Genomic DNA, 16,344 nt, shown 5'->3' with positions numbered 1-16,344 from the left:
AAATTTGATACATAGGCACTTGGGATAAAGGAAAATCAAACGCCAATTTCAAAATTTGGTTTTGCGCATGCGCAGTGCCAACTTTTTTATTTATGGAAGAATTTAAACGAAATTTGATACATAAGGCACTTGGGATAAAGGAAAATCAAACGCCAATTTCAAAATTTGGTTTTGCGCATGCGCAGTGCCAACTTTTTTATTTATGGAAGAATTTAAACGAAATTTGATACATAGGCACTTGGGATAAAGGAAAATCAAACGCCAATTTCAAAATTTGGTTTTGCGCATGCGCAGTGCCAACTTTTTTATTTATGGAAGAATTTAAACGAAATTTGATACATAGGCACTTGGGATAAAGGAAAATCAAACGCCAATTTCAAAATTTGGTTTTGCGCATGCGCAGTGCCAACTTTTTTATTTATGGAAGAATTTAAACGAAATTTGATACATAGGCACTTGGGATAAAGGAAAATCAAACGCCAATTTCAAAATTTGGTTTTGCGCATGCGCAGTGCCAACTTTTTTATTTATGGAAGAATTTAAATGAAATGTGATACATAGGCACTTGGAATAAAGGAAAATCTAGCGCCAGTTTCAAAATTTTATTTTGCGCATGCGCAGTCCCAACTTTTTTATCTATGGAACTATTTAAGTGAAATTTGATACTTAGGCGCTTGGAACAAAGGAAAATCTAACATTAGTTTTAAAATTTAGGTTTGCGCATGCGCAGTTCTAACTTTCTTATTTAGAAAAGCATTGAAATGAAATTCTTCTCATAAACTGAAATTGAAGTAGCACGTCAACAATGGATTGCCCATGTGCAACGCTATCTTTCATATTTGTGGCCGGATTTTTACGATTTTAACAGAAGTTGCATCTTACAAATGGGAAATGAATGCAAGTGGAAATGCGCTTTATGTAAATCGTTTACGATTACTTTTTAACTTGTTGGTGTTTAGACGGAAGTAACGTCTATATGATGTTTAAACAACAGTATGTATTTATAAAATTACAAATAAAATAAATACAATTCATATGTTCATAATAGAATTTATATATTTAAATTTTGTATATATGTACAATAGGGAAAAAAACAATGGCAACTATCATCACTATCGGCACTAATGGCTGTATGCACCGAAAAAGTTTAAGAGGGCTTAGTTTAAGTGCGGCTTAATATCCATGGTAACGATTGTTGGAACGATGGTTGCCGTGGATTCTAAGCTAGGCTTAAGCTAAGCTCACCTTAAATTTTTTCGGTGCATACGGCCATAAATAATACTTTTTGTAAGACTGTCCAAAGCATTTGCCACATTTCACGCTGCCTTTTAGATTGTTCCGGTGATAAGAACCCAAACAACTGCATCCTAAAATAACAAAGATTCGAGGTTTAATTATTATTATACTGAGATAAAGACCTATCCCTCGACCTATCCTGTTTTTGCAGTTACCAACAATTTACTTTGTTAATGCGTACTTTAGTGGTTCCCAACTCCTGTATTTGGACAGTAAGTGATTTGCCTCTAAGCTCCCATCCAGTCGAGCATCCAGTACTTACAGCAAAAATGCACGTGATGTATTTCCCAATGCGATAGTGTAGAAATATGAATTGAGAAACATGGAGAAATTTGATCCATTTCAGTTTTCACATCTGCCGCCACGAAAAGATACATAACGAGACTGAAAAACCCGAGGAAAAACCAAATTTAATTGCTGTATTTTCACAAACTTTTTTTGTTTTTGCAAATAAACAGTAGGCTTGTCCAAATTACAAGAGACTCAGAATATACTTGCTTCATGAACACTATGGACAAACTTTTAAAAAACAATTACCTCGACAATTGCCTTTCGAATCAACATTTTACTTATTTAACAAGGCCTGATGATGGACTTATCTTTAGTCCAAAACCGATCGCCTAAAAAGAAAATCTATTAAATAAATATTAAGCCTGTTCCCAGAGTTTCAACTCTACACCATACTTCTCATCATTTATATTACTAATGTTGACAAATTCCATTTGAAAATAGATGTGCTACATGTAACTCTTTTCTTATTTGTTTAGGTTCGGATGACTGACGCGTACTTCAGCGCCCTTTTGGCTAGATCACCAGATTCAAGTGCGGGAATCCTTCATCCTGGGCAAGCTGGATTAGATTTACCACACCATAGGCAACCACGTCATTCTGGAACTTTAGGACATCAAGATAGATCAAGCTCCGCGCCTAATGTGTGCTTAAATAGTACACGAGGGATTGTGGACGATTATCCTCGTTCGTTATCTTTAAATAGAGCCGGTGAATACGACTCTCCCCCTCATTGTAGAAGTACGCAAGCATCACCCACCAGCTCCTCACAACCGGGCTCACGAAGACCAAGAGCACGTTCAGCAGATGAGAGTAAACCATTGTTAGGCCCAAGAGAAAGTATAGAAGATTGGGAAATACCGGCAGATGAAATTTTAGTTGGATCTAGAGTAGGATCTGGTAGTTTTGGAACTGTGTACAAGGCCCATTGGCATGGACCTGTTGCAGTGAAAACATTGAATGTTAAGATTCCTACGGCTTCACAGTTACAGGCATTTAAAAATGAAGTAGCAGTTCTACGTAAAACGAGACATGTAAATATTTTATTGTTTATGGGATGTGTCAGCAAGCCTAAACTTGCTATTGTTACACAGTGGTGTGAAGGGTCTAGCCTTTACAAGCATTTGCATGTGTTCGAAAGCAAATTTGAATTATTCACGCATATTGAAATAGCACGCCAAACAGCACAAGGTATGGATTACTTACATGCAAAAAATATTATACATCGTGACTTAAAATCAAATAATATCTTTCTACATGATGATTTAACAGTTAAAATCGGCGATTTTGGTCTAGCTACCGCAAAAACAAGGTGGTCTGGATCACAGCAGTTTTACCAACCAACAGGATCCATATTGTGGATGGCCCCAGAGGTCATCCGTATGAAAGAAGATAATCCTTACAGTTTTCAATCTGATGTTTACGCTTTTGGTATTGTAATGTTCGAATTACTCGCTGGACAGTTACCTTATTCTCATATAAATAATAAGGACCAAATTCTATTTATGGTAGGTAGGGGATATTTAAAACCAGATCTCATTAAATTGAGATCAGATACTCCAAAGTCATTGCGAAGACTTATTGAAGACTGCATAAAATTTAATAGGGACGAAAGGCCACTATTTCGACAAATTCACGCATCCTTGGAAGGATTTTTAAGAAACTTACCGAAAATTCATCGCTCCGCATCGGAACCTAACATGAATAGAACGCAATTGCAGTCTGATGACTGCTTTATGTACACATGTGCGAGTCCAAAGACGCCCAGTTTCGGACCATCAACTAACTTTTTGTTTTATTCCTCAGGTACGGGAAATATTTAATGCTCTTAGGAGTCGCTTTTAAGCAATTCGATCTCAAGATGTCAATATATATACGCTAAATTATATCTAGATTAAGGGATCTCCTCTTTATACTTTATTTATTCCCCAGTTTCTTATTTCTCTCTTTTAATTTATTATTTCATATGGTTGTGATTGTGTGTACGCGTGTGTGTGTGTGCTTAGCATTAGAACTTAATTGCGTACCTACCTTTAAGTTATTGTAAAATATGTACCTATATTTAAATTATTGTATATTGTTTTGTTTTCATAATAATAAAACTATGAAACATCATAATTTAATGGAAATAGCAACTCTCAATTCAGCATAATTCAGTATAATGTTATGATAACCAAATGAGCTCTAATGATTGTGGAACTGGCTATCTACAAACTTTTGTGCTGCAATAGTTTTTATTTGCCAAAGTAAAAAAAACTCAATTTAGGAATGAGCGTTTAAGCAGCTTGATAACTTTTCTCAGTTACAAAAAATGAGTTGAATTGTGTTCTCTTAAGATAATTTGCGTAATTTATTTTATTGCTCTGACAAACATGCTGAGAAAATGATTTTTCACACAAAAAAACGTGGAATTTTTTTATTAAAAAACCGATAGTGTGTTGCTCTTTTAGAAAAATGTGTCAATAGTCGTGAGGAAATGATTTTTTACTAAAGAAAATAGTATGAAAATTTTGTTAAATCAGAAACAAATACTGCGCTAGGAGTTGCTATACTTTACATTCTCTTTTCATCTAAACAAAACTTGAATACATTAACAAAAGTTATCATGGCCCTAAACTGAATATCACACTCCATGGTATATCAGAAATGAGACATTTTATAGTAATTTAAAATATAAGAACCATCAAAGAATTGCTTCAATAAAAAAATTTTGATTGGGATTCATTTCTTATGGATGGGCAAATAAAACATGGTACCAACGTTTCAACAAAAACCTATCGAAGACGACAATTACCCATCAATATAACATCCTTGTACAAGTCTAGCACAACGATTGGTTTAGCAAAATTGGCTCACTTTTTTTTTAGTAAAACATCAATTTGAGCAGTCTATCGCAACTGATTTTTTAATTAAGAACTAGTTACTCCACATCGCATCACAAGCGTAGGTCAATCTAGTAGAATGTTTAACAAAACAAAACAAAAGTTTTTTTTAAGATAAAAAATTATAAAGCTATCAACACAAAATTTAAGGAGGATAAAAGCATAACGCTAGTAACAAACGATTAATTTTGAAGTGGCTGGTAGTCTGTATGGAAAGGAAATCTTTCTCGTGCCTTTTCTAAAAGGAAATCCGAAATTGTACGCAAACCAATTATTGATTGCTTATAAACAAAAAATATAAGTAGGTACAATGGAAAACTAATATAATTGAATAAAAAACCTTATGGGTAATTTACACGTGTCAAGTAGCTAAAGCAAGTTGCTAAATCAAGAGCCGAATGCACAAAAGTTAATCAAAGCTTAACGGAGCTGTTAACTCATTTGTTTCGATAAAAAAATGACATTTGCCTTGATTAAATTACTTAATTTAACGGAACTGTTAAACCCCGATTAAGCTAGAATTCGTATGCACAAAAAAGCATTTACATTAACGGCGTGATCAAGCAGCCTCTAATCACGGCAAAATTTAACCGGTGCTCGTCGACTGATTAAACGGCAGTGTACATAATTTTCGATTTGAGCTTGTGAAAAGTAATTTTTATAGAAGAATAATTAGGCCTATTCTAATCACTTTAACATAATTTTATTTAAATAGAAAGTATATTCATCCGCTTTTCTCGCATTTTGTTTTATGATGTCATAAAAGTGCTTCAATTGCTTTACTGGTTTTTAGGTGATTGATTCGGAAATGAAATCTTCTGTGACGAACTCCCATGGGCTTGATGTTTCAGAAATGCGGAAGTATCAGAGCTCGTCACTCTGGATTCTACGTATGCTATAAATTAGAAAAAAAGGGAGTATTCGGAATTCATATGACTGTTGGCTTGCAGCATCGAGAGGTGTAAAAGTGAGAAACTTTATCAGGAAGCAGCGCTTAATTTATGATATTTTAGCTACTGTAATAAATTATTCTAGCAGTTAAAAACATATGTTGGAATAATCTGCAGTTTCAATAAAATTAAGCACTCAATGGAAGTTTAACCGGAACTTTTATTGAACGAACCAGGACAGTCGCTAAGTTACTATAATCAGAAGGTAATATTTGCTTATGATTCAATCAATTATTTGCAGTAAATGTTCTCTCTGTACTTCGGTAAAGTTTTGGCCACGGATCTTATTTCCATTGTTAACACAAACATATATAACTCTCGCCAGGAAAGATTGCCGGTCACAGCACACCTTGTGTCGATCTACAATCTATGTTTTTCTTAAGATGCGAGCAACTTCCGGAATAGGATCGTGCCAATGTTGAATGAACAGTCTTTTTGTTCAACATTGACACGATACTATCCCGGAAGTCGCTCACATCTTTAGAAAAACATAGTTTGTAGACTGGGATCAAGTATTCTGTGACCGGCAACCTTTCCTGGCGAGAGGTTTAAATTGACTATTAAATTACAAATAACAAAAAAGAAAAGCCTTATATACGATCCAAAAAGTAGGCTTTCTAAAAAAAATCACACATTTCCATAAAAGTACAACGTTGCCGGCGCCAATTTTTACCAAATACCTGTTAAATCACCTTGGTTAGTTAATCAAGGAGTCTTTTTGTTTTGTGCATACCAATCTAATTTAATCAAAGGTTTAATTTATAGTCCAGTCAAATTAGCTCTAAAAGTAGTATAAACTGGATGTAGTCATTTCACTGAACGAAATCATGAGTATTCTATGTAAAAAAATCCGCTGAATCGGAAAATCATAGTCCCCCTGGCCGGAAACGCCCGGAACATATTGTTATAAACAAAAAACGAAGAAAAAACGAGAAAATGTCGTTTTTTTTTCACATTTGACTGCCAATATCTCGTTAACTATTGCTCTGAGGGAAAAAGTGAATAGAAATGAACTTGTTTAGAATCAAATTTTCTATAAGATACAGTTGGTCCGGAACGCTCATTTTCAACTGTTATTGTGTTTTAGTGAAAAATGTAAAAACAGTAATCTCTAAAATTCACACTTTGTTATTGTTAAGTAAAATTCATTCGATCTTTTTGAAAATCCGTATTTAGTAACTACATTTGATAACAAAACAATATGACAAACTAGATCACCGTAGGTTTCATACTCATTGATTTATTAGATAAACAAGTAGAAAAAGGGATGCTTTGTCTTTCAAACTGGGGGACTACAAGAGCGTTCCCAATTTTTTTATACATAGTGGAACCCTAAAACAATCATTTCCAATAATTGTCCCGATGATTCTTGCAAATCGGCGGACTGTGCAATTTTGTTTTCAAAATCCGAAGAATTTTCTTAGTTAACAAATGGAATAACTCCCGAAATATAACTCTACAATAGGCGAATGTACAGCTCTCGGAAAGCCGTACATTAAAAAAAAATACGTCAAAATCCGATTAATAGTTCACGAGAAATCAGCTTTTGACTTTGAAGCCAGTTTTCGAAACAACCAAAAATGATTTTGCAAATCGGGTCGCACCGATCGATTCTTTACAGCGTGAACTTTTTTTATGCTTCTATTTCACCTAAAAGAATGATTTTTATTAATCTGAGTGCCAAGGGCCGATTATAGAGTTACTTTTCTTGTTAAATCTCGGAAGCTATTCGATTTGTTTGTTTAACTAAAAAAATTCCACAGTCCGTTGATTTGCAAAAATGATTTGGAAAAGATTGTTTTACGGTTCCACTATGTATAAAAAAATTGGGAACGCTCTTGTGGTCCCCCAGTTTGAAAGACAAACTTCTACTTGTTTATCTAATTAATCAATGAGTATGAAACCTACGGTGATCTGGTTTGTCATATTGTTTTGTTATCAAAAGACGTTACTAAATACAGATTTTCAAAAAGATCGGATGAATTTTACTTAATAATAACAAAGTGTTAATTTTCGAGATTACTTTTTTACATTTTTCCATAAATAACAATAACAGTTGAAAATGAGCGGTCCGGACCAACTGTATCTTATAGAAAATTTTATTCTAAACAAGTTCATTTCTATTCACTTTTTCCCTCAGAGCAATAGTTAACGAGATATTGGCAGTCAAATGTAAAAAACACGACATTTTCTCATTTTTTCTTAGTTTTTTGTTTATAACAATATGTTCCGGGCGTTTCCAGCCGGGGGGACTATGATTTTCGGATTCAGCGAATTTTTTTACATAGGATACGCTTGGTGTCGTTGAGTAAGTGACAACATCCAGCCTAAACCGTAATTTGACTGGACTATTAATCATACTGGTTAACTAACGGCCTGATTAGTTATTGTTTGTGCATTCGACCCTAAGTAACTGTGTAAACAGCTTGATTTAGTACTTGCGCAAGTACCTAATTTAGTAAACGGTTTCGGGTTTAGTCAAGTGAATAGAAACAGTTTCTATTTACTGGAGCAAGTGGCCTATCTCACCTTTGCTTTTTAGCAACTAAAACGCTGATTAAACAAGTACAAGCACAGGTTAGTAAGCTGTGGTACAAGTGTAGCTGTAGACAGGTTAGTTTTCAAGTTCATAAGTACAGACTCATATAGAGGTGTCAGATTTTGTTATAAGACGAGCGACCTTCTGCAGCAGTTCATCAAATAACATGAAAATAATTTATTTCTCAAGGGAATATAACATTTAACAAAACAAATCATTTATTTTTGACTGGCTTTCCATTTCAGCAAAATATCTGCAGCTTTTTGTAAGTTTCCATCTTCTTTGATAAAACAATACCTAACAAAATCTTCACTTAAGCTCTTATTTGGTTCGCTGTAGAAAGCAGTTGATGGAATACCCTGTAAACCAACATTTTTTGTCATCCATTTTGTAAATCTGTAATCCTTATATTTATCCTTTTCTGTGCTTAAATCTAAATTTTTTGCTAAAATAAGATTGTTAGAGCTTATTTCTAATGACTATTTGCTTACAGTACCTAGCTGCGAATAGTCTGCCATAATAAAATAGCCACCTTCAGGAATAATGGGTTTCATTCCGGTCTCTGATAGGAATTTCACCATATAATCACGTTTCGTTTCTAATTCTCTGGGTAAAGACACAAAGTAGCAATCGTCTTGACCTAACCGAGGCAATTCGTATTCAAATCCACGGGCCACAGCTTCCTGCAAAGTAAATATAATAAAAAAAGTGAAGCTTGTCATATATGTGAGAAAGTGCAGTACAATTCAACAATTTAAAATCATTGACTTGTATAGATAATGTTAGAAACAGAACCAATACTGTAACTCCGTAAATAGTAATTTTATTAAAGTGTTATAAATAGTGTAATAGCGTTGTAACCATCGACATATATATAAATGGACTGCGCTGCGGAAACTGCAGGTGAGAGAGAAGGAAAATCTATGAAGAAAAGCTCTATCTCTATTGTCACATATAACTTTTGGTTGCATTCAATCGACATCGCTGTGACAGTGCTTGTATGTCATAATTTTATGTTAAGCGATGGACGCGATTCTTGCGATATTTATTAATCGTTTATTGAATGGTTTATTTAGTTTATTATCTATTTGAACGTTTATATTTTTTTTCCTTCTGTACTTCCAGTAATCTAATATAACTTATTATAATTATTTCTGAACATAAAACACAGACACTCTAGCACATATAGAGCATAAATGGTTTTAATATTGTGTCTTTCAAAAAACCACTTGCACGAATCTCGTTTTTGTAATGAAAACATTGTACGAATAGCTCTTTTCATTCATTCATTCATTTAAAAACATGAAATTATTAAATCTGAAAAACAATTGAGCACCAGGTTATTAACATATTTATCATTTTGATGAAATAACAACATCCTGTACATTTTTACGTATTTCTTATCATTCTTTGTTTGGTATTTTTAGTTCAATTTTCACTTCATATCACGTTAGTTATAATAATATAGTTCACAATTATACTGGCTGTAGTTGGAAACCAGACCTGGATAAAATACTTTTCAAAAGTATTTAAATATTAAATACTTTCCAAACATCAAAAATATTTAAATATTAAATACTGTTTTAAGCAACATAAGAAAATATTAAATACAAATTCTTTAAAAAGTATTTATTTAAATACTTTTGAGAAGTATTTAACTTCTTTACAAAGTATTTAATAATAACCCTCGTAAAGAACCTATAAATAAAGTATTTGCGCCAAGTATTTAAAAACTTCAAATACTTCTCAGCTCCGGTTGGTACACACTATGCTTATAATATAATTATACGTGCACATACCTGAATGGGAGTTGTGCAAACATACACACAGTTTTGATGCACCATTTGTAAATTATGCATCAATTTAGCAGGACCGTAAGCCCAACCAGTTTTCCATCCAGTTACACTAAATGTTTTTCCAGCAGATCCAATTGTAATTGTCCTCTCCCACATATCCGGAAGTGTGGCTGTAGTTTTACGTTAATTTACTTGAATGTGACATTACAATCTTACCTATTCGGACATGTTTGTTTGGTTTATAAACCATCCATTCATATACTTCATCCGATATACACAGCACATTCCATTTTTTACAAAGGTTGGCGACAATTTCCAATTCATCCTTGCGAAAAACTTTACCCAAAGGATTGTTTGGCGTATTCATTATAATAGCCTTAGTTTTTGAATTAAATAGTCCTTCCAATTCCTTCGTGTCTAAGGCCCATTCTGCTGAAGAAGCTATACCAGATGTTGTAGGGGTCTGTAATTTTAAAATTCATTTGAACAAATAACAGACATTACTATATATACCATTTTTCGCAACGGTATAAACCTTGGAATTCCACGAGCAGCAAGTACCATAGGTTCATAACAATCGAAGAATGGTTCAATAATAATAACTTCGTCTCCTTGATCAACATGGCCCATTATGGTACTGAAAAGAGCTTCATATGCGCCACTAGTTACCAATATCTCATTTTGGGGATCAATCTCTCTACCTATTAGGGGCGAATATAGTTTTGATAAAGCATTGACCAATCTCATATGCCCCTAAAATTGTGAACTTTAATATCTATAACTGTCAGCATCATAGTCGTACAAAACCCCTTGTATACTGCTGAAAAAGAGGGTTATCACTACGTGCAACATCACATAATGCATCGGAGACATATTTTGGGGCTGCAAAATCTGGAAAGCCTTGCCCAATATTTAATGGTTTATATTTCATGGCCAGTTGAACATATTCCACCCTACGAAATTGTATTACATTAACCATTAACAAATCAATGAACCTTACCAAACATTCGTTTGACTTTGTGCATACGCAGCAGGCAAGGCAAATTTATCATTTCCACTCGCCATTATTGTTTTCGTAAAATTTCTGCAACTGCAAACCTGTCTATTTAGCCTGTGGTTGCTTTTACATAATTTTAACAAATTTCTAAACATTTTAATTCTTATAACGATAACGATAGTACAAAGTACAACCAGGAACTAATGAAATGAAAAGCAGTGATACTGTCACAAATGTTAGTTTTTAACTGATAAGTACCTTTCTTCAGTCCTCAGTTTTATAAAGTTCTCTTCTTGGGTTTTTCAAGTGTATTTATAAATGACGTAGTTATGGGATTTTTCACTTTATCAATCAACTCATTCTGATTTCCAGTTTCTGTACGTTAGCTTAGATTAATAAACAAAAAAGGTTAAATAAATAAAAAATAAGTAATAAACAGCTGTTCTAAAGAAAATCCGATTTACGTAGAGTGGGGGGTAGTGTATAGCTACTATATACAGAGTGTATCAATTATTTAACAATGTCAAAAAATGGAACTGTAGTTTTTACATTACAAGAAAATATGTTTGAGAACGACGGGCGTAGCTCCGTGTTCTTTAAAATTCCCAAATAATGTCAAACCTGATAATGATAAGATACCTACGTGTTTCATAACAAGTTTTATTTAAACCTAAAACTAGACAAATAAAAAGTAATCGTAAACGTTTTTCAAAAAGCACATTTCGACATTAATAGTCTTTACCCGAAAAAATTAGTTACCAGCCAAAAAATGATAGCAACCCACATTTTTATTTTTGTATTGGCTCTGCGTACGCTCAATCCATTTTCTGACATACGTTTTCAATTTTCTTTTATAAATTACCCATAGAATCTAATGAATAAAGATCCATCAATTATTTCAAGCAATTGCAGTTTATATCAGGCATGCGCTATACCATAGTATAATGCATACGTTGAATGATGTAGTTCTAGACGGTATCGCTTGTTGACACAAAATTTACCTTCACGGTGTTTTGTGCCAAAATAATAAAATAAATTTAATTATTATATTTACTTTCAGTTTTACCAAATCTATATCGTTACGCACATAAAATATTTGCTGAGTAAACTATAATTGCATGCATGAAATAATCTACTGATATTACATTACTTAGCTAACTCTTTTAAATACATAGAAATATTATATTTTACATAGCACCACGGCACCACGTTAAAAAGTAAATGACAAATTAAAATTATTAAAAACGAAATTTTGCAAAGTCGTTTTTATTTTTTACTACCATCGCTCCGTAAATATTTTGAGAGGTTCCACCCTGTATATACAACCTACGACGATACATACATTTTTGAGAGTTGGCAACCATGCAATTTCTAGGTGGGAAAAAGCTGCCTGCGCCACCTAGAAAGCACGAACGAGGGTTACGTAGGCATCTTGTCTTGAATGGCGGTCGTGAACGTTTCGCTCCATAACTGTTTGTTGTTATTTTGTGTTATTTCATGCAGGTAGTAATTTTTGCATTTCTTTATATCGTATTTGTGTTTTGTATGCCGCATTTTATATTTGTTGTGTTTGAATCTCTGTTTTTGAAATTTACTTGGTTTAACCGCAATGCAATCATATGTGTGATACCGTTATGCTATTGTTTGTAATTGTTTACATTTTTGGTGTAATGTTTGCTTAATTTATGTTTATTGATGTTGATTTACTTGGTCTTATCCCTGAAGTTACATACATATAAGTTTGGATCATTTTATTTTAATATGTGGAAGTTATACTGATTCGTTTAATGTATGTACTGACTTGTTTTTTGTTACTAACAATTTTCTCCGTGAATGAAGCAGTCACGGGAGGTGGAAAAAGAAACTGTAGTCTATAATTATGTGTTAGGACACCTAATTCCGTGCACTGTCTTCGACATCCAACTGTAGGTTCGAAACCCCGAAACCAGGGGCGGACTACCCATCTTGCAGGAGCGAGATTACGCTAATCAAAGCTCTTCAGTTTAGAATCTATGTGCGTTAAATGAGTGGCGATTCAATAATTTCCACATATTTTGTTTTTAGTCAAATTTGCCTCCAAGGCCATGTAATTTTCCATCTTGCTTTTAACAAAAGGATTTTATTGCACCAAAGATGAGTCACATCCTGTGTATTTCACCCTTTCTCAGAACCTTGGTACCTGCTATTACCTGACCCATTGTCCCCAAAAACTTGCTTTAACCTTGAGTGTAACCAACCTTGTATGTATATGCATTTACTATCTTTGTTAATATTTTGTTAATTAACTTTTGGATTGTTTTAATCAAACTGCAAGGTTTTTCTTATGTCGTACTCTTTTTATCCTTAGCAGTTACTTTTGCGAGAGCACACCTTTTGGCTTTGCTTATATTAATGTACATCAACTAAATTTCCGGGCTTTCATAATGATAATAATTACGATCATTATTAAACAAACTTTTCACAATTTCAGTGTTTTATTTAACGTTCCTTCCCTACTGTGCTTCAGGACAAAGCGTTGTCTACAACTAACGTAAGGGGGCCCTGCCTTAGATGTTTTATCTCGTGCCACTTTTCATATTTAAGCGGGATCTTGTTTAGTTTTAGAGGGAATCATCTTTCGGGTGGCCATTTTTAAACGTTGCCTGGTTGACTTTATTTCCGTGTTCTTGTAGTGTGAAGTTAGCGTAGAACCTGGGGGTTAAGTACACTACAATTTGTTGTTATATTTTTCTGTTATTTAATGGAGGTAGTTCTCTTAACATTTCTTTATAATGTATTATTTGTGTTTTGTGTGCAGCATTTTTTATTTTTTGTGAGTTTCAATCTTTCATTTTGAAGTTGACTGAATTTAACCTTAATATAGATTCATGTGTTTGATACCCTTAACCTTTAGTTTGAAATCGCGTTCATTTTTGATGTAATATTTGCTAAATTTTTGTTTATGTTTAGATTACCTGGTTTGAGCTCCAACTTAGATGTATATTTTTTATCATTCTTTTAAACATGTGGAAATTATCACATTGTTTGACTTTGATATGTGTATGTGTATACTGACTTGTTTGTAAACTAACATTTTTGCCTTGAAGATATGGTCACGGGGGGTGGCAAAAACTGTAACCAAATGAGTTACGACACTCAATACCGGAATTGATCTCGATAATCAACTGTAGGCTTGAAACCCCATATCTATTTCCGTTTGCCTGCTTTTATAAATAAATGCGCGCGAGTGTGATTTTCGTAAGAAAATTCCATGATTTATTACTTAGTGAAAGTATCCTCCTTACGTTGGACCCTCAGGAAATTTATTCGCAACTGGGGAAGCAGTTAATTCATATACCTGTATCTATTTTACACCGTGCTACATAAACTTTCTCCCTGTGCGCGACTTCTATAAAGCTATGACACAAACACAAACGTATGTAAGTCAGAAATGGTGATGTGTTTACTACCTACTCGAATGTGGTGCTCTTTGAAAAAGTAACACATGGGTGATTCTTCAGTGCAAGTTTATCTTGAAGTGCGTACTATCAAACGGTCAACAAAAAGTGATTTATTTTCAGGCATTTAGAAGACCATATCTTATTTTTTCATAAAAACAGGTATATTATCTATTAGAAAGTCACATGTTTCCAAACGCACGTGACGTAGATATATTCTTCATTTTTTAATATCCACAAATCAATAATAATGATAATGTTTATTCGTTTTCAAAAACGTTCCTCGTCTAACACTGAATATGAGGCGGATTAACAGTCTGGTTTTCGAATACGACCCGAATGGCAAAAAAATTCCCCTCCTGAAAATCGTATGCGATTATTCGTATCTTGTTTACAATTTCCTCGTATGTTGAAAAAAAATATTGAACGCTATTCTTACATCCCTATTAATATTTACGTTTTGGCCTAAAGCTTCGTTTCCAATATAGCGGGCGGAAAAGCATCTTTGAAAGTGAGCGAATTTGACAAACATTATGTAAGCATTCTACTTCTTATACCTACTGAGTCTTTTTTTGTTCCTGGTCATCTTGGTTTTCATCACGGAACCCGCGTGCGTAATAAATTTTCATTCTTTTCGGGTGCACAAAACTCTTAAGTTTTACTCAATTTTCTTCCAGATTGTGTCTCACGGTTATTCTGATCACATGGCGATACTATGCGAGGCGCAGATTCCTCACGATAACGCTGAAAAGAAACACCACGAAACGGTACTCAAGAGGAAATTTAATGACGTTGGTTTCTCTGAATTTTTAAAACTTTACGCGCTGAATAAGGATGCAAATCTTACTCACATTCCCAATACAACAGCTCTATCTTTCAATAAATTCTGGGAACACTTCATCTGGTGTTTTAATGCCGCGTTCCCCAAAACCACAGCAATAAGAGGAAACTGTGCGAACCCGCGTACCGATACAGTAAACTTTGGGCCTAGACTAAAAGAGCAGTTGCGTCGGGTCAAATTGCTCAATCATCTTAGGAAAAACACCGAAGGCAGCACACTTGAACATCTATACAAAATTGAAAGAAAAAAACTGAAAATTGAAATTAGAAACACGAAGGTACTCCACTTTTCCACGAAGGTAGAACGATCAACCAATAAACCAAAAACATTGTGGTCGCTCGTAAATTCAGTAGTAAATAGAACTCGAACCATGACCAAGATTGGACCAATAATCTACGAAGGGCAGCCCATTACTCAGAACAACCAACTATGTCGAACGTTCGCAAAATTTTTTGAAAACATCATTCCAACCACACTAAGAAATCACTTTGGTCGAAACGTATCCCAAGCTTGCACAACATCGAGCGAGGTACCAAACAGCATGTACTTCACACCTGTCACAGCAACAGAGGTCAGCTGCCTCATAAAAGGTTTACAAACCAACAAAGCGACCGGCCACGACGATGTATCCGCAAGATTTGTCAAGCAATGCAACAGCATCCTTGCACAAGACCTAGCAGAATCCTTTAATAACTCACTTACAGACTGGCACCTTCCCAGAAATCCTGAAGGTTGCGATCATTATTCCGGTTCCTAAAAAAGGTGACACAACGGATATCAAAAACTATAGACCGATAGCGCTACTGACCATATTTTCAAAAATATTTGAAAAACTACTAGCAAGGCAGCTATCATCATACCTAAACAAATACAATATAATAACAACATCCCAACACGGCTTCAGGCAGAACCGTTCGGCAGAAACAGCAGCTACGAGCATGATTGATTGCATCATGGGCCACCTCAATGACGGCAAGACTGTTTTTGGAGTATTCTTTGATCTTTCGCGCGCCTTCGACACAATTGACATCTCCTTTCTAAGGAAAAAAATTGAGAAGATGGGGATCCGAGGTCACGCCGCAGAATACATATCATCGTATCTCAAAAACCGGAGTTACATTTTAAAATGTGGCGACCAACACTCTGAAATATTTACAACGAACAGAGGGACCCCTCAAGGAGGCGTGTTGGGACCCCTAATATACCTTCTGTACGTGAACGACTTACCACACCACATTCGTTACGGTACAGTATTCATGTATGCAGATGATACCACGATAATCGTGCAACACCCATGTCCAAAACGTGCGTGCGATCT

General features: G+C 34.4%; 2 protein-coding genes across 4 annotated transcripts; one reads left to right on the top strand and one right to left on the bottom strand.

The window, feature by feature from the left end:
* Positions 1 to 2,063: 2,063 nt before the first annotated feature.
* Positions 2,064 to 3,700, top strand: LOC116163476 (raf homolog serine/threonine-protein kinase Raf-like; the record flags this gene model as incomplete). The annotated part of the gene is given in 1 exon segment (XM_031477413.1): positions 2,064 to 3,700. A coding segment is annotated over 1 exon segment (1,344 nt), but the record flags the coding sequence as incomplete, so codon positions are not given.
* Positions 3,701 to 8,117: 4,417 nt separating this feature from the next.
* On the bottom strand, positions 8,118 to 11,209 carry LOC116164392 (kynurenine--oxoglutarate transaminase 3). Of its 3 annotated transcripts, none has more exons than XM_031478568.1 (8): positions 11,007 to 11,209; positions 10,752 to 10,948; positions 10,554 to 10,704; positions 10,265 to 10,504; positions 9,968 to 10,214; positions 9,755 to 9,921; positions 8,452 to 8,638; positions 8,118 to 8,400 (listed from the first exon to the last, which is right to left on the bottom strand). In XM_031478568.1, exons 2-8 carry the CDS (start codon positions 10,901 to 10,903, stop codon positions 8,174 to 8,176), a joined length of 1,371 nt encoding a protein of 456 aa, XP_031334428.1. In that variant the 5' UTR covers positions 10,904 to 10,948; positions 11,007 to 11,209; the 3' UTR covers positions 8,118 to 8,173. The 3 variants fall into 3 exon arrangements, with proteins under 3 accessions (XP_031334428.1, XP_031334429.1, XP_031334427.1); XM_031478569.1 differs by having other exon boundaries at positions 10,752 to 10,841; positions 11,007 to 11,208; XM_031478567.1 differs by lacking the exon at positions 11,007 to 11,209 and having other exon boundaries at positions 10,752 to 11,000.
* Positions 11,210 to 16,344: the final 5,135 nt, after the last annotated feature.

This window comes from Photinus pyralis, unplaced genomic scaffold, assembly GCF_008802855.1.
Source record: "Photinus pyralis isolate 1611_PpyrPB1 unplaced genomic scaffold, Ppyr1.3 Ppyr1.4_LG2, whole genome shotgun sequence".
NCBI classification, from domain to species: domain Eukaryota; kingdom Metazoa; phylum Arthropoda; class Insecta; order Coleoptera; family Lampyridae; genus Photinus; species Photinus pyralis.
The sequence above is the reverse complement of the archived record's forward strand: the minus strand, read 5'-3'. Positions and strand labels throughout refer to the sequence as shown.